Below are 25988 nucleotides of genomic sequence, written 5' to 3'. Positions count from 1 at the left end.
ACTAGAAAGATATCGGGGAAACGAATGCCAACAATAATCATCTGATTCATACGAAATGAATGAATGGTGCTCAATACCAACACACCAGTGCCAAAATTAGCTCTCTTTAATTCTTTGAATAAAGTTGTGAATACAATTTCTTTTTTCAATTTGCTGCTACCCACCCTCCAAAAAAAAAAAAAAAAGTAACATATTACGAACCTTTTTAAAATTTGATATTTTGTAACGTAGTGCACACGTTTACACATGAGACCCACACGTTGTAGCAGTCTACTTCGCAAAGGAGACCAAGACAAAGAATAACTCGAACTCACGTTCCCGTGCAACAACGACATTTATTTCCTCATTCTCTCGCCACGGGTGACTTCTCGATTCAGCTGTGACGTCTGTCACGTAATCATCCTCCCTAAAGTGAACCCCCTCTCTTTTTTATATTTATTTTTCTTACAGTGATGTCTTTTCGTATTTCGTAAGCATTTGCATACGCACGTCCGTCTGTTATAATATAATATTTATAAACATAATATAAAAAAACAAGGCTTTATTCTTTTTTATATATAAGCTAGCAATTGTTATTCTTTAACCAGAGGTTTTCTTTTTATTTTACTAAAAAGTCACCATTTATCAAGACCTAAAGGCCATTAGAGGATAAAGGTGAATAACTGTCAAGTGGTCGAAGAGAAAACACCGTGCTGATTGGTAAACAGGATGACCCAACAAGAACTTTTTTTTTACATTGAACTTTAAAATGACCATGTTGTAGTCAACCTGAAAGCACACCCGCGGTATTGTGTTCTACAGGTGGGTAGTTCTAGGAAATAAGCTTTTTCATGGAACTTTCATTTAGCTTAAGCATAGATGGAGAGTAAATAAAATTGTTGATAATGGCTGTAGCTAGACGAGTGTTTATTGTGAATGTTTAAGAGAGGAAAATTGTCAATAATAAAAAGACGTTTTACCATCAAATACGAGACGAATGGCGATTTAGACTGACATCAAAAAAGAGACCAACCTAGTTCTTAAGCCATTGCGTGAGGACTATCTGTAAGAGACCGTGTCCAAATTAACTGATTTAACGTCAAAGAAACCGGGGGGGGTCGTGCTTATATATATATATATATATATATATATATATATATATATATATATATATATATTGTTTTTTAAAATATAATTATCCACTGACACGTGTTTCGTCGCCTACGACTCATCAGAGTGGCTGAATCTAGCGAGATACAGCCACTCTGATGAGTTGTTGACGACGAAACACATGTCAGTGGATAATTATATTTTAAAAACAATATATATGCCGCTCCTCATATGGAGGTAGCAAATTGGTTAAAGGGAAAATTATTTCCAGCTCGCATTTGGGTAAAAATGCACTTTCGTAAATAATTGAATTCATTCAAAACGTATCGCAAAAACAAAAACAAATAACACACACATACACACACACACACACACACACACATATATACATACATACATATATATACATTCACTTTTATGTTTTATTTTACTTCAGTCGAAGTTCTCAGAAATCAAGGGGCCCACAACCTGGGGCTAACACTTGAACTCTATATGAGATACATAGATATTCGAATGTTCCATCAAAGTTCTTTATCTCTCAAACACTGAGTTAGTAAAGAAATTAAGAACATAATTTCCTTCTACCCAATTAACCATTTTCATATGTTGTAGTATATCTTTCGCTTTTGTCTCTTGGTCTTATTGGATTCCAGGACAAGAATTATCTAGTCTGATGGAGTATCCAGCTTTGTGCTATTACTTGAGACAACATCACTTGGAGAAGGTGCACCATTCCTCGTAAAAGCTAATGTAAGTTAACCATAGTGAGGAGATCTTATCTGGACAGCGAATACTATGTGATTTTGAATATTTGGTCAGGGTTTACTTCTAGGGAAATGTATCCTCATGACAGATTGTTCTGACAAACCCATGTTCAGAAAGACCTTAGACACTCTAGGATAGTGTGTAGTAGACATTCAAGTTGTGTGTGCGCGTGTGTGTGGCTATGCAGATTGTCATTTTGCTTGTGTAAGTTACATTTTAGGGAAAATATCTATTTGAATTATGCGTCTATGTAGACTGTTATATTGTTTCGTTATGGTACGTTTTAAAAATCCTATGTCTATGTTATGATCAGTTCCCTCTTTTAGGCAACAGAAGGACTGTAGCAACCGCGTTAAAAAACAGCAGCGACCACAGAGAAGTGATAGTGGCTCAGAGGTTAACGACAAGGACAGACAACCTGAGTGTGCCAAGTTCGAATCCAGATCGTTCCGCAATTCAATTTCGTAACACTTTCGCTTAGGGACGTTAGCAATCTTCACGCAGTCCCTCCTGTAAGTATCCGATATCTTCCTAGAAAGAATTCTTAATAGAAAGATATCGTGGAAACGAATTCGAACAAAATATCATAAGTGATGCCCAACGACAACACTAACAGCAGCAGCAGCGATAACAGAAAACCACGACTCCAAAGAAGCAACCATTATGATTTTGAATATATGCTGGATCTCTTAAGCACGGCGCTGATTGGTGAAAACATTTAGCTTCCTTTCTGGTATGCCCAAAAAGAGGCAAACTGAGTACCGGACAATAGTTTATATACAGGTTAACACACGGTTCTCTTTTCTCGTCCAGGACTAATAACAACAAAAACTCCACATTGTTGTTGATGCGATTTGTAGCATGGCCGCTACAGGACATCTATTTTGTTAATACTGATGGCATTTTGAGACGATATTCCACTGTTCACAAACGCGGCGCTTAGAACGCGACTGAAAAGGAAACACTAGAACATGAAACAAACAACGATCGGGCAGAACCATTGATTACTACTACGACTACTACGACTACTACTGCTACTACTACTACTTCTACAAATACTACTAGTACTACAGATACTATGACTACTACAACTAATAATAATAGTACTAATACTACTAATACTATTAAGTATTTACCTCCATAGTTTGACACAGGATCAATATGCCCGGCACTATAGCGTCTTGTCCCCGTTCTTCGTCCCAATAACGCATTGACAGCAGCATGTCGGAATCTACAGCAATACAATTAAAGAAAAAAATATAATTTCAAACATTTCTTCGTTCTTTTTTTAATTTTTAAAATTTTTGGTGGACGTGGTCTCATTCGAAGTGAGAGCTCTGAAACCTGTTTTTATACAAAAAATTCGATCGACGAAAAATCGGGTTATACTTACAATGTGCGTTCAGAAAACATCGAGATCGACGCTGTATTCACCACGATCGTAATGATGCGAAACTGTGAACTGAAGTAGGTGTCTACATGACCAATAGGTAGTGAAACATCCGAAAAGAATGCAAAAACTGTTTGAAATTTGTTCGACGTTTAAGCCTTACTTAACAAACAGCATAAATCACATATTTTAATTTGTAGAATTAGGCAGCAAGTCGTTATCTAAACTTGTCTTTGCGAACACAACTGAGTTTTCATTTCTTTCCCCGATTCTACGGATAATTCGCGCTATTCGGCGGTCAATAGTTTTTTTTTTAAATTTCATTTGGCAGGTTATATATTACAGCAACAAGTGATAGATTTTTTGGACATTTGTTCAAACAATGCCACCTTGTCTCCCACAACCAAAAAATTACAATGAAATACGAAATATACTAATAAATAATACTAAAATTAGATTCTGAAACAGCTGAACACAAAGACTAAAATTACTAAAAGCAATACTACTAAAAAAACAAAAAACAACAACAAAAAAAAATTACAGCTCAATATTAACGGAATCGCATCCAATATCGGTACTACTATATTAATCATATTACATAATTAAAGAAATAATAACAATTAATAATAATAATAATAATAATAATAATAATAATAATAATAATAATAATAAAATAAAATTCAACTCTACCATACCCAACAGAAAACTTAGACAACTAAAATAAAATCAACTCGCTACCTCCGCTCAGTCTCGAAAGACAAAGGATACTCCCAGTAAGGGCAGCTGCACGTGTAATTGTGTGGCAAAGCTTGCGCAATCTCAACCACATATCTCCTGAATCGGCACTGCTTGAGTGGCAAGGAGAAGTCCAGGACGACTGGAAACAATGCCGAGATGAGCGGAGAGCACATACAGCGCATGAAAGTCCCAACTGGTCACCCATCTGGGACTGGGCAGGTTCATCGTTACGTAAATAAAATAACAATAAATAGACGAATAAAATAAATTAACAAATTTACTATAAATACAGTTAACTAAGCCTAGACAACAACTATAACAATAACAAATCGCCAAAATATTATCACTTGGCTCCATGATATACAACCTGCTGCCAGCTGAAACAAATAACATTGCGAATTACCCGTACAATAATAATAAAAAAAGGAATGAAAACTCAGTCGTGTTCAACCGGGCATGTTTATATATTTAAATTTGTATATATTTTCTTTTCTTGCCTTTCTACCGAACCCCTGAATGAAGTTTCAAAACAAATAAAAGCAACACGTCGAATTCATTTCATACAACCAAATTGTTTTTACATTTCATAGATACAAACAGATATACAGGATAAAACTCATGCTACAACAAATACATGTTCATATTCTAAAACAATACACACAAAAAAAATACCATCACACTAGCTACATACGTATCGAATATTGGAGACACAATTTGAAAATCTTCTAACATAAAGTGAGACTTTTTTTTTAAAGAGAGCATCAGCTTACGAATAATTTACTAAACAAATGTAGACGCATAAGTAAGTTAATTCTCCGCAGTTAGATGAATTTTATAGACAAAGATAAAGATTAAAATAAGGCTGGAAAAAAATGATGAAAAGAAGAAATAAAAATATAGGATCACAAAAACAAGTATACAATTATAAAACATACATGTTATATAAGTTTCAATAAAAATTATTAACAAAAAAATATCTATATACATAAAACAGTAATCTACAAAGACGTGTCGCCAGTGCAGCTTACTGTTCAAGGATTCGAACCTCAGATCATACGTACTAGAGTTCAGTGCGTTAACCGCTACGCCACGAATTTCTAGATGACTTGACATGTTATTTTTATCGCTTATAAACTTATGTCGATTACTTGTTGTTGATTCTTTCAAACGATAATACTATTATTAGCGTCTCCAACCTTGGAGATCTAGGAAAATATTTTTCCTTAAAGGATCGCCTATATTTTTGGACGTACACAAATAAACAAATATTATTTATTATTATTTTTACTTTATAAAACAGTAATCTACAAACACGCGTTTCACAGTTCTACAGATCGTCAGTATATATATATATATATATATATATATATATATATATATATACACCGTGTGTGTGTGTGTGTGTGTGTGTGTGTGTGTGGACAATTATTAATGCTGAAAGCAATGCCATTGTTATTAATAATTGCGGTAATTTTAAAAACATTTAATTTATATTACTAGAAACACACACACACACACACACACACACACACACACACACACACATATATATATATAAACATCTAGTCGCAAAGAGGCTATGCGTCCGCGTTCTATCTCCTCGGGAAATCGTCAGGTCAAATGCTGTAGCACGAATATTTTCTGCGGTGACGAAACGCGGACACCTCTCTGTAGTTTAATTGCTATATACTTATCAGCTTATAATATATGTCTATATGTGATATAATTATATACGTATAGATTATAGCAGTGGTAGTAATATTGATCATTAGTATATATTATTAAAAGAACAAATATACAACAATGGATGGATATATAAATGATACAGAATTAAATAAATTAAACAAAATAAAAATAGAAATAAAAGGGAGCGATTTCACTCCAATACGAAACTGAAATATTACACCACCCCCTAAAATGTGAAGCACCTTTAATTGTTACGTTGAAAAAAAGATATCGCTCCAGACAAGACATGAAACCACTTGACATAAGGAGCTAATAAAACGAAATATGATTATCGAAACGAGAGAAAATCCACATTGATCTTACTTCTGAAAAAAAAAAAAAAAAAACTAAAGCCATAGGCCGGAGGAAAAAAGTCAGCTGAAAATATAGTCCCACAAACTGTTCTTGAGGGAAAAGTCGTTGGAATAGGAATCATCTGTACTACAGTAGTGTATCAAAACAGCGAATTCGTGGAATGAAATTGATACTAGATTAACAAGTTAAATGAGCTGGAAAAATGAAGAATAACACATGCCATAATCTTAATTAGAGAAAAGACTGAGACTAGCAACACCACATCTGTGTGTGTAAAAGAAAGAGAGAGAGTAAAGAGAGAGAGAGATTGCAGAGAAAGAGAGAGAGAGAGAGAGAGAGAGAGAGAGAGAGAGAGAGAGAGAGAGAGTGAGAGAGATTGCAGAGAAGAAGAAAGGTTATAGTCAATCAAATTACGGATACGTTTTTGCACCTAATCAAGAACTTTCAAATAGAGCTGAGATTCACCGGCAAAATATGACAACAGTAAAATATGACAACAGTAAAATATGACAACAGTAATCTAATTCAAAATAATTTCATTCAAATAAGCACTACGCTTTATTAGACATAGCATAAAAGCTGCCGAATCTGCATTAGGGTTATGCAACCCGGTGTAATGTAACGTTTAGGTCTAATATTAATATTCGTATATATTTACTAGTCAAGGTCTGTATTAGACGACAATGTAAGCTTTATGCGACAGCTTCTTTCTGTCAACAGTATAAGTAATTAGAAAAACCAATCTGCACAATTCTGTTACAGTTCAACGGAAATTATTTTTTTTTATTCTAAATAGAGAATTATTAGTAAATGATGAAATCGAAGGCGTAAACATGATGAAATAATATTTCTTTATAAAGGAATAAAAATGTTTTATGTTGTTTTTAATAATATTTAACGGGTAACCTTTTCGAGTTAAATTATATTTCGTACAGTGCATGTAATCTGCAGATAAAGACGCTTGAAGCGTGTAAATATGCAAGAACAATTTATAGTTTAACAGAATAGAGTCTTACGGAACCGGAAGTATTATTGTTGTTTCGCTCATATCGCCATGTTGCTTTTTTTTTTGTATTGCTGAAAGCGTTAAAGTGTAAATGTTTTCTTTTTCTCTACTAGTTGACCGCTCGGCGTTGCCCGGTCGTAAAATATGCTTCAATATGATATTTAAATTTATGCAGAGTTCGTATTTATTATTATTATTATTATTATTAGTATTATTGAGCCAATTCTCTATTGATTATTATATTGTACCCAATATATAGAAGTGGTCCACCCTGGCGTGACTCAGTCGTAAAATACGCTTAAATATATTTTAATTCATACAGATTTCGTATTTATTAAAACAGAGCAAATACTCTATATATTGTTATATTTTCTCCAAGATATAGTAGTAATTTCAAAACTAAAAAGAATATATGACTTTGGTGTCATCAGCTAAAATCGAAACCAAAACATATAGCGCTTCAGCCTTAGTCGTTACCGCTTGAGCTATCGTCAGATGGATATGAAAACATTAAAATTTAACCGACTTTAACGTATAAATATATATTTGTACTTGCATGCAAAAACATTTAAGTCGACTTACACCGGACAAATTCTAATATTTTTACATTTTGACTCCTTAGCGGCTATTTTTACTGGTAAAAGACCAAATCGAATTTATATTATTTAATTGGAATTCATTATTGAGATGAGTATTATTTATTAATTTTATTTTATTGTGGGCTATTATCCTCATCTTTCTTAGATGTTGTTTCACGACGTTTCGGCCAACTATTCCAGATGAGATATGTCTGAAGATGGAGGTTTCAATCCTACATAAAGCCGGCCAGAGGCTTACTTGGCCAAAACGTGGTGAGACGACAACAACTATGGGTCGCATTGCTGAGAATGCAGTTAGGAGATTCGGAGTTCCTATCCTGTCGCGGTTACCATCTGACAAAGGGCCGAGGAATAGTTGGCCGAAACGTTGTGAAACAACAACTAAGAAAAAGATGAGGATAATAGTCCGCAATAAAATAAATTTAACAAATCGAATTTGTTCTACAGGTTCAAATCCCTTATATATCAAGTTTCAAGTCTGTAGACAAAATAAATAAATAAACAAATAAATAAATAAATAATGGAGAAGTTCGATAGAGATCGTTTTTCATACAGACAGATATACAATGCCACTTAATATATATAAGTGACTTTGTCTGTCTGTCTGTGTAAGGAACGGTCTCTGTCAAACTGCTCTGTTAATTTTTGGTCTACAGACTTGAAACTTGATATGTAGTGGATTTGAATCTGTGGAATAAATTCGTCTTTAGCTGGCAGAAATAGCCGTTAAGGAGTGAACATTGAAAAAATTGGAACTTGGCAAGTGTAAGTCGACTAAATGTGTTATTTCTATGCATGTGCAAATATATATTTATATCAACAGCGTTATTTCTAAGGTATTATATACGTATCCATTTAGATTTAGATCAAACTGTGACGAATAATGATGAAGAGCTACACGTTTTGGTTTCAATTTTGGATGATGGCACCTAAGCCATATTTTTTTAGGTACAATATAATAATCAATAGAGTATTGGCTCTATAATAAGAAATATAAAATATGGATTAATTAAAAGATTATATTTAAGTATATTTTACGACTGAGCTTCGTCGGGCGACCACTACTATATATTGGTTTCAATATAATAATCAATATAGAATTGGCTCTATAATAAGAAATAAGAAATCTGCATAAATTAAAATATCATAATTAAGCGTATTTTACGGCCGTTTACGGGGAGGTGTGCTAGTATATAATATCAGCTCTGCACTGATTTTATTCGAAATTTTAAAAAAGTTGTTAAACTTTTCGAACTCATCATTTGCCTAATTTTATTTTTTTCCACAAAATATCAAAGTTTGCGTTTTATAAATAAACAAAAACAAAATAGTCTATTAGTATATTGATGTTCGATTAATATGGGATTTTTGGAGAAAGCCTGGCAATTCAGTTTAGGAGATTTCATCAGTGAAAAAAATAGTGAAGCATATATATATATATATATATATATATATATATATAAATACCGTAGTACCTTTAACACACGTACGTACGTACGTACATGTGTCACGGTTCCCAGATGATAAATTATTCGATCGGGAAATCCTATTTATTAAAAAGGAGGATGGGTGATACTAACCTACGAAATTACATTTATCCCGTTTTATCCTTCTTTTTAATAAATAGGATCTCCCAATCACCAAAGACGCAATAAAAAATAAATTAAATAAATAAATAAAAAATGTCGCTTTTGGGCCGTATGTGAAACTAAAATATACCTTTTAGGCCTTCTGGTTAGGATCCAAAAGTAGTATCTGTTCTGCCTAAATAAATATGGTATAATGATATTGTGGAAGTTTCCGTTCGCACCGCGCGTCCATGCTATAGAAATATGTTGACGACTTCTATAAGGACATCGGAGATAAACCGTAATAACCAGATATATTTTGACACTACATTAAGCAAATTAGATAAATACTTTCACAGTTTTAACAAAAGGACTACAATAATATCGTGGGGTCTCCATTCAATTTCAACGTCCACAGATTGTCCAGCAGCAATATATTGTCTGTGATAGGAGACAACGAACTGGGAAGGTGGACCTCCTAATACTACACACACTTATACATAAGCGCAACAGGTGCAAGATCAAATTAATCATAAAATCGCAACCTAATTTGTGCTTGTAGCTGTATGACAACGACGTTCGTAATGATATATGATTTTACGTCATTTAGGTAAAACCTATAAAGCTCTTTCTGAACAGGCATTGAATACTGTGTATCAGTTCAAATCGGAAACTTTCACCCTATTTCAAAAGCAATTACCAACAGCTACCAGCACACACACACACACACACACACACACACACACACACACACACACACACACACACACACACACACACACACACACATATATGTAAATAGTAAGTTATGAAAATATATATGGCAAATTAAGCTACCCAGAATATTTCCCGTTTCATTCTGTGTAGCTTAATTGCCTAAAATATTGTCATAACTTACTACCTAGCTCTATTTATATATTGAGCACTGTTGAAGTACATACTGAAAATTTACACATAAATTATATCTTCGCATATTAATTTATGCGATTAAATGAAGTAGTCGTATATATATATATATATATATATATATATATATATATATATATATATATATATATAGAAAGAGAGAGAAAGAGAGAGAGAGGGAGAGAGATGTTATTTGTTTTTGTTTTTGCGATACTTGTTTTTTTTAATGAATTATACGAAAGTACATTTTTACCTAAATGCGAGTTGAGAATAATTTTCTCTTTGACCAATTTTGGTGCCCCCAAATGGGGGGGGGGCATACGTATTATTTTTAAAACATAATTATCCACTGACACGTGTTTCATCGTCCACAACTCATCAGAGCGGCCGAATAGTGAGATCATCAGAGCGGCCGAATCAGCGGGATTATCAGTGGATAATTATGTTTTAAAAATAATACATATACCGCTCCCCATTGGTCAAAGGGAAAATTATTCCCAACTGGCATTTAGGTAAAAATGTACTTTCGTATAATTCATTTAAAAAAAAAACAAGTATCGCAAAAACAAAAACAAATAATATCTAAATAAAACGCGATACATTCGTGTGGGGTAGCCTCATGGTAGAAGTTTACGCTTCTGTTCATGTACTTACTTACTTGTACTTGAAACGACATTCACCCTGGAGGAGTTGAGTCGGCTTCATGAAGATGCACATCTCGTACCACTGCGGCCCAAGCCCGGCGATCGGAGGCAAGATCCCGAGTGAGCAATAGCCAGTCACGTCTCCAACGAGACAGGCCATAGGTGAGCGGGCCCGAAATAAGCTCAGCGTCGGCTTTGATAGTCCCGAGCCACGTTCTTAGCTGGCCACCGACACGTTTTTTCCAGCTGGGTAGAGGACGTGGGGAGATAGCCTCGTGGATAAAGACCCCCGCATCACAGCGAGAGGCATGGCCGAACCAACGAAGGCGTCGGGCCCGCAGTAGGTCAGTAATTGCATGGAGATTGCAGCGACGCCGGACTTCTTTGTTGGCGACGAAATCCAAGGGACGGACATGTAGAATGCGGCGGAGATTGTAGTGGTCGAAAACTTCTACGCGTCGCAGATCCGCTTTCCGTATGGGCCAGGTCTCACATCCATACAAAAATATTGAGCGGACGAGGGCCTGGTAGATTCGTATTTTTGTCCTCAGACGTATTTCAGGCCGTGACCATAATCGCCTTTGGAGTCGACAAAAGGCAGCTCGTGCGGCATTAATGCGCGCTTCAATCTTATTCATGCCTTGACCGGTACCAATGAACGTGCAGCCCAGGTATTTGAGTCTCCTCGAGGGTTTCCCCGTTGAGAGTGACGGAGGACCTTTCTGCTTGGGGGATGCCAGCCGATAGAATCTTCGTCTTGCTGGCATTGATTCTCATGCCGATGGCAGCCGCCTTCTCCTGGATTCGGTTCAGCACCGTCTGTATATCTCTGTAGCTCTCCCCGAGAACCGCAATATCGTCCGCGTAGTCCAAATCGGTAAGATGAAAATTACGCCCCACCACGACGCCAGGATATCCAGGCAGCGCCTGCTCCATGATCCAATCAATAGCGTAATTGAAAAGGGTGGGCGAGAGCGCGCATCCCTGGCGGACACCACTGCTGACGTTGAAGAAAGAGGAGTCCTGGCCATAACAGCGGACACGCGTGCGAGTCCGATGGTAGTAGGCCTTGATCAAGTTGAGTAGCTTCGGGGGGATACCATCTGCTTCCATCACTCTCCACAGGGTACCGCGGTCGACCGAGTCAAAAGCGACAGCGAAGTCGATAAAGCATACGATTGTACACTGTTGGTAGCACCAGCGCTGTTCCAAGGCTCGCCTCAGCGTGAATATTTGGTCGACGCATCCGCGGCCAGGTCGGAATCCGCATTGGTTAGGTCGAATCCTTCTGTCCCTTTCGTATTGAAACCGTCTCAGAATCTGTTCATGGGGTCCCGATTTCGAATCTCGCTGGATTCGGCCACTCTGATGAGTCGTGGACGACGAAACACGTGTCAGTGGATAATTATGTTTAAAAGAAATATGTGTGTATTTGTGCAGAGATTTCTTTCTTTTACAAGGAGTCACCGAAGGTGACTCGAGGATGAAGGTTTATGGGTGTACGGTAGTCATCAGGACAGCAGTGTAGTAATCGTTAGTAGTGGAAATTTGGTAAAATTTGATTATTTAACGGGACGGCTCTGAAAAAACTTGTTTACATTGGACTTGAAGGCTACCATATTGTAGTCAGCTAGAAAGCAGGTCAGCAGAGCAGAGTTTCACACTGGCAGTTCTAGAAAAGAAACGTAGTTCATGAAATCCACGTTTAGATTTAGGCACAGATAGAAAGAGTGGGAAATTATTGATAGTGGTTGTAACTAGACGAGTGTTTTTTTTGTGAAGGCTTGACGAGGGGTAAATATAGATTGAAGCTCAGACGTTTCTTCTGTGGGAAAGAGGTTGCAGGGGAAAGAAAAGAACATCTTCAATATATATTCTTCATTGAATTTTTTCATCAAGTTTATAGTGGAATTTTGAATAACTCATGTTACCATGGAGACGTGATACTTCCAGTAGACAATCTTAACTTCATTTCATATCTCGACATTTAATTAAAGATTCAATATTTATAAATTTGGAAAAATCGATTAAAAACAAATGCTGCAATCATATCTACTTCACACTTTACATGAAAGCAAGATTTTTGGCTTTTTAAATATTTTTTAAACCATAAAAAATTGAATTATCATGCGCTCACACACTTTGTATATTAAGTCAGTCGTAAATGTAATTATTGGCATGCGTAAATACTTATATTCATACAGATGATACTGTTACGTATCGATATCAGATACATGTTTAACTGAAGATTTATTCTACATTTAATGTGAACACTTCCTTCTATTAAAAGTAGAAACTTTTGCCAGAAATAATGATTGCCCTGCCAGAATTAATTCTGGAAAAAAAAAAACAGCTGAGCAGTTTTATATTGCATGGAAGAAATGCGAGCATGAAAAGTAATATGGTTAAGATTAAACTTAGAAAAGTCAAAGAACTAGTTATTAAAACTGGAAAAGAAAAAGACAAGATATTCTAGTAAAACAATATAATAAATTTATAACTTAAACCGCTCTAGGTCGAATTTACTACAAGTCCCCTTCTCACACCATTACAATAATGAACATATATTATTATCATTATTAAAATGTTATAATGATTTTCGAAAATTAGGCTACATCAAGGAAGGATCACTCATATTTTTGTCCAGTGTTGCTAGAGTGGTCTTTTTAAACACAAATTTCGCGAATTTGGCATTTGTGAAGCAATTTGGCCTTTAAAAATTGTATTTTGGCATTTTTTCAAAGCGTAACGTACGAACTAACTAAGGAAGGAACCAGAATAATAATAATAATAATAATAATAATAATAATAATAATAATAATAATTCTGATTTTGTTTATCAGCATCTCTCTGGAAAGGGATGGGCTTCAAACCAGGAGCTTCAAAGATTAAGGGTTTTCCTAAGGATGTTGGTGGTACCTACAATTGCAAAGGTCTAGAGGCCGCCTAAAACATCGAGGATTTGTAGTTTTTTCAATTGTCCTTTTCAGACGAATTGATACTACTCCTAGTATACCAACTACGATCGGGATTATTTGTGTTTTAACCCCGTGTATACGCCTTATCTCCAGGGCCAGTGGAGCATAATTGCTCCACTTCTCCTTCTCCTTCTCTCTCACATTCCTGTCCCAGGGTACTGAAAAGTCTACAATCTGCCAGTTTTTTTAGACTTTGTCAATGACGACCAAATCCGGACGATTATGTTCCAATTGCTTGGTCGTTATGACACTTTTGTCCCACCATACCTCTACCTTACCATCCTCACTTGTTCTCACTTCATCAGGCACCCCCTCAAACAATTTTCCAGCACACTTCACCCCCAACCCTCTTACACACCTCCCAATATATCCGGAGTCCCACGCGATCATGTCTTTTGCGGTACTCTCTCTGGGCCAGTCCACTACACTCTACTGCAAGGTGCGCAATTGACTCTGAGGTCTTACTACAAATCCGGCATTCTGCAGCAACTTCCTCTCCTAGAACCACTTTTTTGAACAATCCTGTTCTTAATGCCTACTCTTGTGCTGCACAAACAAAAGATTCAGTACTCTTAGCCAGATACCCAGCTCTAAGCCATGCCATGATCTTTCATCAACCACTTCTGCTATATCCTGGAAGAAACTTCCATGCATTTTCTTCCTAACCAGTTCCTCTGTCCTTTTTCTATCCATACGTTTCACAGAATCAGCCTTGGTCTCACATACCTCCACTTCATTGGCCACAACCGTAAGCATCAACTCCTCACTTCTAACCACATGCTCCTTCAACGACATCTCAGTTCTAACACAATCTTTTACACTTTTCAATCCTCTCCCTCCGTCTTTTCTCTTTTGATACAGCCTTGCTACACTACTTCGAATGTTAAATATACCAAACATTGCTAAAACTTTTCTTGTTTTGATATCCATGGCATGCAAATCCTTGTCAGACCATTCTAAAATTCCCGTACTGTATCTCAAAACACTGACTTCCCATGGATTCACTGCTTTCATTAGGTTTCCTCCATACAGTTTCGTCTTTGCAATTAGTTTCACTCGTCTAAGATACTCCTTTCTGACTTTCTCCTTCATTTCTCTGTTCATGATGCTTACACCATCCAGCACTCCCAAATACTTATATCCTGTATCTTCTATTTCTTTCATGATTTCTCCATTTAGCAGCACTATTCCATTCGAATGAACCTTTACTCCTCTTTTCATCAACAGCACTGCGAATTTACTAATTCCAAACTCCATCCCAATGTCTTCTGAGTGTATATCCAGAAGTTCTACCAGTCTTTCCATTTTCTTTTCATTTCTACCGAATATTTTCAAATCATCCATAAACAGTAGATGGTTGAGGCGTCTGTCACCAGATCCAAAGTTATACCCCAGTTTTTCTCTCTTCAAGAGGAAGCTCAGTGGCATCATTATCATTACAAAGAGAAGTGGCGATAACGAATCTCCTTGAAATATCTCACGTTTAATGCCAATCTTCCACATCTCCTCTGTGTTTGCTGTCAACATCGTTTTCCATTGAGCCATACTTGTCTCCAAAAGCCCTACCACATTCTCAGCAACCTTCATCATCAATAATGTTTCACGTATTCATGAATGAGGAAATATGTCATACGCTTTTCTGTAATCGATCCATGCTACGCTCAGATTCTTCTTCTTCTTCTTCTTCTTCTTCTTCTTCTTCGCATCCTGCATTAATGCTTTATCAATTAGTAGTTGCTCTTTGGTACCTCTCGAGCCTTTCCGGCACCCCTTTTGTTCGTCAGGAAAAACACTATTACTTTCAAAATGTTCATAAATTTTCTCCGCAAATATTCCAGTTAACAGTTTCCACATTAGTGGCAGACATGTAATTGGTCTATAATTATTGGCAGCTGTTCCCTTTGCAGGATCTTTCCTAATCAGTGTTGTTCTTCCCTTTACAAGCCAATCAGGGACATCTCCCGACTCTACAACCCTTTACAGTGCAGCAGCTATAGGGGGATAAAGGCATGGAAACTGTTTAAAGCAGAAGCTCATCACTCCATCTGGATCAGGTGCCTTCCAGTTTGTCATCCTTCGTATGTCAGCCTAAACGTCATCGATGGTTATCTCAACGTTCTTCATCTGCTGCGTTTCTGATAGCCTTTCTATGACCTCTCCCAACCAGCTAGCCTTCTCATTATATCGCTCTTCGACAGACCAAATCCCACTCCAGAGCTTCCTGGCATCTTTTGCATTTGGAGTGTTGTTATTTCTCGCCTGTTTACTACCATTTAATTCTTTATACAGCTGAGACTGATTGTTCCGGAAAAGGTTGTTCTGCCGAAACGCAACACTTTTTCCAATAAAGTTCCGAATTTTCATACCACCAGTGTGGAACTTCTCTTTCAACATTGTTAGAACGTTCATCGTTCCCTTTTCCAGCAATCTATACCTCCTTTCAAGCTCGTCCTTAGCTTTCTGTCCTAGTTTAACTCCTTTTCTTATTTCTTCGATTCTACCAATGTCTTTCCGCAGTAATAATAATAATAACAACAACAACAACAACAACAACAACAACAATAATAATAATAATAATAATAATAATAATAATAATAATAATAATAATAACGGTTTGTGGTTGTGCGTGTAATAGTGCCAACGTCATTTTTCATGTATTTTAAAGTAAATACATTATTCTCGTGATAGGGTCACTTGTAAAATAAGTCTGGGCCTGGTGTTGCTACATACACCAACCAATACATGAAATATGACACCAAACAAAAGTAAAAGCTGTGTGACTAAGAAGACGGTACTGAGAGTCAAAACAAGCAAGTGTATCCTTAATAGTTGCCAATATTAGGAACCCGACTTCTATCCTATGAGTGTTTCCGTTTCAATTTTCAGACATCAGTATATAACAGATAAAATAATAATAGGTAAAAAAAAAATGACCAATGAAATCGAAAACGACCCAGAGATTCGGGGATAATGAACCACACAGTGAAATAAACTAGCAACGGAATGATATCACGCAAAATAAAGGAACTAGAAACTCTAATAAACGCAGCTAGAATCTTTGGCTAGGATATAGGAATAAAATTCGGAAAGGAGAAAAGTGCATCGCTTGAGTTTAAGAATGGGGGACACTCGAAGCAACGTAATGCAAAAAACTACCCAGTCGAGGGGTGATGAAAGTGTTTGGAGAGAAAACCGTGAATTATAAATACCTGGGCATTTTGGAAGTGAACACCAAATCAACAGCGAGGAAACAGATGATCAAAAGATAATACCTGAGAAGAACAAGAAAGTTCCTTGAAACTAAATTGTATAGTAGAAACCTAATGCAAGGAGTAAACACTTGCGCAGTGTCACTTGTCAGATACTCTGAACCCTTCGTAAACAGGGCAAAAGTGGAAATTAGAAACCTGGATCAAAGAACCAGGGAATTAATTTTGATAATGCTAACCGATTTCATGTTAAAAAAATAAACACTTGGGTAAATGTCTCTGGCGACAAACCTTCGCTTATTAAAAAAAATAAAATAAAACTGGATAAAAGGAAAACCCAGAAACCTTGATCAAAGAACAAGGGAATTCATGATGATAATGTTAACTATTTATATTCAAGAAGGAAATAAGAAGTGATATGATTTATGCATCTTGAACATTGCATAGACGACGTAATGGAAATATTATAGAAATGCATAGCACCGAAGACAGAGGCTGAATTCTGTTGTTCAAATCATCAGCAAGATGAACAATACGGAGAACAATGAACCATGAATTGAAACAGACATAAAAATTGGAAGAGAAGCAACTCCATGGAGTATATAAGAACCAAAGAAATAACAGACTAGCAAAACATGGGAATGGACGCAAGAAGCATATCCGTCATAATTCAAAAAATATGAATTGATTATGAAACTGAACGGGAAATAAACAAAATCTTGCTTAACAGAAAAGAGATATTAAATATCAAAATTCTCTATATTTATTAGTCTCTCATGAATTACATAATGAGGATTCTTTTAATTTTAAATAAGTTAAACTGGGTACGGGCAATAATGGCTGGAAAAAGATAGGGGGACATAGTTTTGAAAACCGGTTTACCATAATTTTTTCTAAGTTTCCGACTACTTTTGGATTGTATTTGAAAGATTAAAGCCTAAAGTTAATTTCCAAAAGGAAACAAAATATTTGTACACGTGAAAAAAGTTAGAATAATAAATATTTTCACGATGCCATTCGGAAGCTGGTAAATTAAGCTAAATTTTGAAGTTAAATGCATTCATTGTAAAAATCCTTTGAATAATAAATATTAGTTTTCTGGGTCTATTTCAAGGATAATTAGTAAAGTCCTAAGATATTGAATATAAGAAAAATAACACCCTGTTTGTACCAAACATAGCTTAATTAGCCTCCAAAAGCGAGAGATTTTAGCTTCGCTTAAGCAAAAAAAAAAAAAAAAAAAAAAAAAAAAATCGTCTAAGCGTGGATTCTACGGAAACCTAACATGTCAGAAAGTCAAAAGATTGCCTCAAAACGACGTCAGGTCGTTGGAGGAAGTAGGAGTGCTGATTTTCTTTTTTTTCCGCAGCCGTGCAGCCATACATTCCTATCAGGAACGTTTGTTTGGACCATTTTTTTCATTGAATTATTTTTCGGCGTTTTGCTTTTAAATTAATAAAAAAATTCATTTTTCAAGATTATATCAAAATTATATTACGCCGAAAGTTTCATGTTCATTCAAGCAAGGAAAATATTAGAATTTTACATATAAAATTACCCGAAACACGTAATCTAAAAAAAAAAAAAATAGAAATATATTTTTTGTGTGAAAATATTAAATAACCAATGCTTAATTCAATGATAATAACCATAGTTCGAGAAATTATATCGAATTCATTGATACAGACTTTAGGGTTTTTTTCGTAATGTTCCTGAAAAAAATATTTTTCCTTTTTTATTGTTACAATTTATGATACTGAGTTTTCAAAAAAATAAAAAATAAATTCATTCATTTTTTTTGCTACTGAAAACTATAACTTTTATTAAAGGTGCTTTTTGTTTAAACAAAATAATGTATTCTCATTAGGATTCAAATAAAAAATAACATATTCATTATATTCCTTGATAATTATTTGATAGATACTAACATTTTCATTAAAATTGGTTAATTTCCTGATTTGTTGTGAATTTTTAAGTAAAGGGAGGGGTCAAAATGTTTATGCATTTTGAGCACGGTATTTATTTTGTTGTAAGAAAATAGCGACAGTATAGTTATAATAAAGAATAGTTGCAAAACACCCCCACTCTTCCCATGTTAAATAATAATTTCGAAATAATAACGTCAATATTTCAGTGCGCAGGTCAAAATCTGCAAAAGAAGCGATTTGTGTTTATTTGTTTACGTTGTTACGGATTAATACCATCAGAGAAAGACGCCTACGATTTGCCGGTCATTGTCTGAGGAGCAAGCATTAATTGGTGAGTGAAGTATTGCTATGGACTCCACGACACGAACGCGCAAGCAGAGGACGGCCTAGATCCACGTACATCAAACAAATAGCACACGACGCCAACTGTGAACCTAAATATCTGAGGCAACTGATGGAAGACAGGAAACTCTGGAGATGAAGAGTCACATTGGTCCGGGCAAGGAGCCCGTCATGATGATGATGATGATGATATATATTTATATATATATATATTTATATTACACACATAGACTATATATATACATATATATATTTATATATATATATATATATATATATATATATATATATATATATATATATATATATATATATATATATATATGATGAAACTTATGGAAATAATATTCTAGCGTAAAAATTGAAAAAGAAACAACCAAAAATATTTATATTCATAAATGTTTTGTTTTTATTTTAAGACTTCCCTACGATAATTAAATTTGAAGAAAACAAGCATAAGTACAATATTTGAAAACATTTAAAAATATTGTATTTCTTGTTTTATTTCATCCCGAGGAAGTCTTAAAATAATGACAAAACATTGGTGAATCGCTGTAATACTGTTAATCAGCATGGACAAATTCAGCCAGATTTGAGGCTGCGATCACTTTGACTGTGGATTTGGCACCCTTACCATCGAGCTCTTAACTTTGTCGGTAGCAGAAAGATAGAAATTATCGCAGATAAATGTTTTCATGTTGGTTTGTTTTTACTTTGACGATGGTTACAAATAAACATATTCAGATGTCTGCGGAAAAGGATTTCTTAAATGATATGAGTGAAAAAGGTGCTCTTTTTCAATGCGTGTAATCATTCGATATTTTGTGGAAAAGAAATATCTAGAAAAAGCTTTCATCATAGCACAAATAGCATGTCGACAATAAATTTGGAAGCATTAAAAAAATACCATGCATAATTCAAGAATTTTTGGTCCAAAAGTCTATGCCTGACTTGTCTACCAAGTCTCAGTCAATAATGTCCAACAGTTTTTTTTTGTTGTATAGCCGTTTAATGGTATGGGGGCACTTTGGTGATCATCTCTTCAGTAGCAAGTACTTTAAGCAAACTACAGGGTGGAACGATACTAGTCACACTAGAAAAGGCGAATCGATTCTATTTCCGTTTGATAAAAATCGGTTTTCCCTTTTGGTTGCAGACCGTCTACTAGTTTGTGAACAAATCCCAGGAGTGATAGGAGCCTTCTATTATGTTTGAAAGTGACACAATGTTCAAAGAGCGAGATCAGAGATGCGTCGCTGTACAACTCATGCTCGCTATCGATCCAAGTTATGACAGCAAGATCATTGCCAGCACCCTCAAAATGCAAATCTGGACGATTCGTTGCTTGAGGGCACATATCAATGAAGTTTCCATACACGGTTATAGTCTTCGGTGTGGTTTCAAGTGAGAGCCACATCATGCCACCCCATATCTTCGAAGTCGGCTTGAAAGTCAACACCAAAGTGTACTTGAATGTGCTAAACAGTGTGGTGATCTCTTGTTGCAATCAGGTGGCCGCCTGGGTGTGGCAGCAGGACTCAGCACCGGCCCACTAAAGAGACCCAGGTTTGGCTTCAGAAGGGGTCCTACGACTTTGTACTCTTCTCAATGGCCCTCCTCCTCTTTTGACCTGAAGCCGCTGGACTGCTTCGTTTAGTCATACGTGGAGAACATCACCAACATAACCTCCCACAATATCAAAGCCAGCTTGATTTGAATTGGAACAAAAACAAAAATTGCTCCAGTCCTGAATGACTTCTTCTTATCTGACTAAGTACCATCATAACAGATACTACACTGTGTCTCTCAGTGTGCGGCAGGGTTATTGATAAATTTGTCAATCGTATTTATGTGTGTTCATTATTGAACGACGACAAAACAAAGACTATTGGATATTCATTACTGAAACTTAATGGACAAGGCAGGCATTGATTGAAGTTTATTTCTACCAAATACGGTTGCATTTCAAAAGTGATTGTAAATTTTATTAACGATACTCTGAAACTGTACATACAAACTGAGAGCACACTGACTGTAGATCGTTAGTAAAATTCACGACCCTTTATGCAATTTAGTAACCACTTTGAATATCTAGTGGAATTAAATAGGTACACTATATACATATATATATATATTATATATATTATATATATATATATATTATATATATATTATATATTATATATATATATATATATATATATATATATATATATCGATTTATTAGACTGTATATTTTTGTTACCTTAAACATGCCAAAATATCAATTTACTGTCACAGACACTGATTTTTTTGAAGTGCAAACCACTTTCAAATATTAATGGACACAAATATAAAGACAGAAAGAAATACGACAATAATAAAAACTTGTATAGATGTCACTTTCAACATGCAAAGATGGACGATTCATAAACAAAATCAAATATATTAGGAAAATAAAGAACAGAAGAAATGAAAGGCATTCTCAATATTGGAAATTACCAACCTGAAAGAAGAGATGGATGCGCCAGAGCTTATTGAGACTGACCTGAATACAAGACGACCTAAATAGTGAGGGATAAACTACTGTAGCATTTGGGTTGGTCAAGCAATCGAAACGATTAATGGGATCCAATTGGTTCGAGGCATCCACGAATGCGTAGCAATCAAAAGGATACATTTTGTCGTAACACCGAATTTTTTTTTTTTACTTTTTACTTCCGGTTTTATCACTTATGATAATTTAAATATTTTATAACAAAAAAATCCAACATTAAAAATGTTTTAATGTAGTATTAATTAAAAACATCGTAAAATATTAAATTAAGCTAAGGTAAATTAATACCTTTTTTGGGTTGGCGCTAAATTTTTAATAGAAATGAGCTTTGTCACATATTTGAAAACATTGTAAAATAATGCTTTCAAAAATGTGCCCAAACTCCTTCTATTCAAAATTTAGAACCAACCACGCAAATACACCGATTTCAGATATTATACATCGGTCGTATACGTTTCTTTCTTCACGAGAAGTCGACCTCTCGGGTTTAATATCACCAGCAAAAAAAAAAAAGAGAAAAAATAAAAAATAAACAAGGAAATAATTGTTTTGAAAACGTGTCTTAAACCGAAAACCTCAGAAAAATGAGTTAATTCATTTAATTAAAAAATATTTTGTTTTCTAAAATTTTCAATAAAAAATTAAATATTATTTAAATTTTAATTTAATTTATGATACCTTTAAATGATTAAATTGTATAACGAAAAATCAAGAATTTTAATAAATAAAATGATTGTAAATAAAACTATCAATTTTATGCTTCTATATATAATTTTTCAAAGTTTATAAAAAAAAAACAATGTTGTAAATAAAACATTTTAGTACGCCATATTATTTCAACCGGAAGTTTAAAAATGCGGTGGTAATGCAAAGTGTGTCCTTTTAATTTTTTCCAGGGTGCCTCAAACCAATTTGATCCGATTAACGGATAAAATTCATTCAAACATGTTGTGTTATCTAATCGGACATTACTTAGATTATTATAAACACTAGCAGAAAGATTCGGTGTTGCCAGGGATTGAATGGGGGAATACTATGCCATTTTTGCGGCCAACATATAACACCATTTTACTGCATTTTATTTAATTTTTTCTTTAATTTTAAAATATTCAATTTTGTTGGTTGAGTCGCTTGGGAGGTGTAAGTATAGTGGAATTTACTGAAATTAATTTTGGCAAATACATCGTCTAAACTCCTCGAGAGGCACACTTGGAATAAATGACGATTCCTGTTCTTGTTAATAATATATTTTTTAATTTTTAATTTTTATTAAATCCAAGTTAGAAATAAAAATCCATAAAATCGTAATTCGTTTTTATGGCTGTCATGTTCTAACGCATCAAACATGATGAAACAGACTCATTCATGTACCCTGGGTTATGTAGTTCAGAGTATATATATATATATATATATATATATATATATACATATATATATATATATATATATATATATATATATATATATATATATATATATATATATATGATTGTGGGGGGGGGGTTAATCTACGGCGCTGATCCAGTTTCACGTTAATATTTAAAACTGCTCGTAAAAATAGAATAAACAAGACCGTATTGCCGAATTATCGACGATTTTCCGCTTTCATTAAAGTCAGTGACAAAGGGACACAATTCAAACTTTAAATTCAACCCCCCTCCCTATGTTACCAATGGATTTTAAAATTTTCAGTTTATTAAAGATTTGCATACGTTTTGTGTAGTGTTTTTTTAACCTTATAGATAGGTACATTATAACATTTTCGTATAATTGCAATTTTACTACTGAGGTAAACTGGATAATACCCCGTTTAAAAAACCCCAGGAATTTATGAACAAACGAAGAAACTTCATGTCTTTTTTTACAACTGAGTCACTACTTATTAAGGCGAAACCCTCCTCGAGGATAAGAATTAATGTGATCGGTGGATTTTAAGTTGAATCATGAATAATATTACTTGAAAATAATACAATCCTGAATCGAATCAACAAGTTTTAGTTACTTATGGAGACGATTTATGATAAGTGTTTGTTGATGCTATATTTGAAGACGACCATGTTGCATTCCACGTGGAATCAATCATGCCACAAAGTATTCTACAGATAGGGGAATTGTCGAAAACATTGTCCAGGGAAATTTTGTTTGATGTTAGGCACACCGAGTATTAACGGAAAATTCTTTTGCAATTGCTGTAGTGAGACGAGTTCTTGTTGTGGATATCTTATGAGGAGGCACTTTTCATAGAACTCACGCTAGAATACAGAAAATCTATCAATGTATCTTCTGTGAAACAAAAAAGAGTTGTTGTAAAACAAGAGGTGATCTCCAAGTACATTATGAAGTGGATTTTGAACTTTGTCAAGGCACCAAAGCGTGCCCTGAGTGGCACATCTCAGGCGTGGTAGCAGTAATTAGTGTAGCATTCGTTTAGTTCATTCATATGGAAGTGGTTCTACTACACACCGTGACACTTAAGGTAGACGATTCATTTTAAACGAATTATGGAACTATTTTACCTTATATTGCAGTGAAAATTGCAAGTTGTTTCTTTTTTCTCAACGTAATTAAAAATCAGGGATGTATAAACTTTCACACAAAAATCGACTGAAGATTTAATTATTCATAAAAATATTTTCAACCAATCAGAGAGCTGCGATTTGTTCTATGTACTAGAAGATGACGCCCTAATGCCATCCATGCAATCCCATTTATAAAACTCACTATGCCTCTTTGTCTGTCTTTCTCAATTTTTAGTCGTGTACAAGCGACTCTATAAGTCACTCCGTGGGTCGATCGGTTGGTTAAGATCAAAGGTCTGTTGTCAATATGTGCTGTTCTTAGCTTTTTAAGCTTTTCTTGGCGTTTTGGCCAAGGTCAAAGTGTAAGTATCTGTCCGGCAGATACTGCAAGCAAAGACCATATATGGGGGCAATCCCACATATAAGACCTTGGTCAATGTAGGGGCAACGCTTCATACCAATTGTCACTATCCAGCTCCCCTACTCCCCGGGGAGCTGGTCCCCATTTCCCCTTCACTCCTCACATTAAAAATTGGCATTGTGCCTAATTTGCTCGGTGAGGGAGCAAATAAATACCAACCCCACATATAAGACCTTGGTCAATGTAGGGGCAACCCTTCATACCAATTGTCACTATACAGCTCCCCTACTCCCCGGGAGTTGGTCTCCATTTCCCCTTCACTCCTCACATTAAAAATCGGCCTTGTGCCTAATTTGCTCGGTGGGGGAGCAAATAAATACCTTTTTCTTTGCCTTTTGGACAAGTTCAAAGTGTAGTATGTGTTCTTACTACATGCTGTACTTATTGTGATATAATGTGGGGGATCACTTTTCTGTATTAATTTAATGTAAAATGATCACCCACTTTACAACCAGCCAGTCATTCTCCAGATCATTCAAGTTGTTTTTGAAGGATTCCAGTTATTCTTAAGGTCATTCAATTCATCCTTAAGTTCATTAAAGTCATTCTAAGTCATTTATTTTTTATTTATTTAAGTCATTTCAGCCCATTTTTCAGTCATTTTAGTTTATCTTTAAGAATTTCATGTCAATCCTACATTCACGCATTCATTCATTACACGAGAGCACGCGACTAATGGCTATCGGTCTTGTTTCAAACTGTACCTCCTCCGAGACGGAAGGACGCATAGCGGCGAGAAGCAGCTCAAATGATTGTATTTTTATGTCTTTGTCGGTTAAAATAGTTTTCAAGAGGTAAAAATTAAAAGAAATGAGAGCTTGACAGAATTTAACAGCGATAAAATGAAGACTGCTGGAAATTTATAATTGAACCAAGGTGGACAAGTCAGACATCTTTTTTGCCTAATATAGTGAAATTGCAGAAGGGATTGTGAATTTTATCAACGATTCCATTTGTAATATTTTAGATCACTTTGTAGAAGCAAAAATAGTGATATAATGCAGGATATCGAGTGAGACGATCATTCAATTAAAATATACCATGCGGCTCGCAAGCATTATTCGTAATTTACGCATTATAAACGCACTTACTGGTATATGATAGGAATCTATTACTTTTTATTTTACTAAACCAGACAGCAGTCAATGACACTGGCGCCCTTTTATACAAACTGTTAGATTAACGGAAAACATCCAATCTGCAACCTTGCGTAATAGAATCACATTTTCTCTTTCCGCGAAACACCTTTGATAAGATCTTTCTTCCTATGTGAATGAAGTTCCTTGTTATTTAGAACTGTATTTGTTTAC

At 35.0% G+C, this 25988-nt stretch overlaps 1 protein-coding gene across 2 annotated transcripts in view; it reads right to left on the bottom strand.

The window, feature by feature from the left end:
- LOC145268417 (sodium/calcium exchanger 2-like) overlaps positions 1-25988 on the bottom strand; it is a 365943-nt gene that overhangs the window by 209529 nt on the left and 130426 nt on the right. For both annotated transcript variants that reach the window (XM_080123977.1, XM_080123981.1), the window contains exons 5-6: positions 21688-21729; positions 2991-3085 (exon numbers count right to left, since the gene is read on the bottom strand). In XM_080123977.1, the coding sequence (XP_079980103.1) occupies positions 2991-3085; positions 21688-21729 (137 nt within the window). The remainder of the gene's footprint in view (positions 1-2990; positions 3086-21687; positions 21730-25988) is intronic.

This window comes from Euprymna scolopes, chromosome 4 (genome assembly GCF_053919585.1).
Source record: "Euprymna scolopes isolate OS-2025 chromosome 4, ASM5391958v1, whole genome shotgun sequence".
Classification (NCBI taxonomy): domain Eukaryota; kingdom Metazoa; phylum Mollusca; class Cephalopoda; order Sepiida; family Sepiolidae; genus Euprymna; species Euprymna scolopes.
The sequence above is the reverse complement of the archived record's forward strand: the minus strand, read 5'-3'. Positions and strand labels throughout refer to the sequence as shown.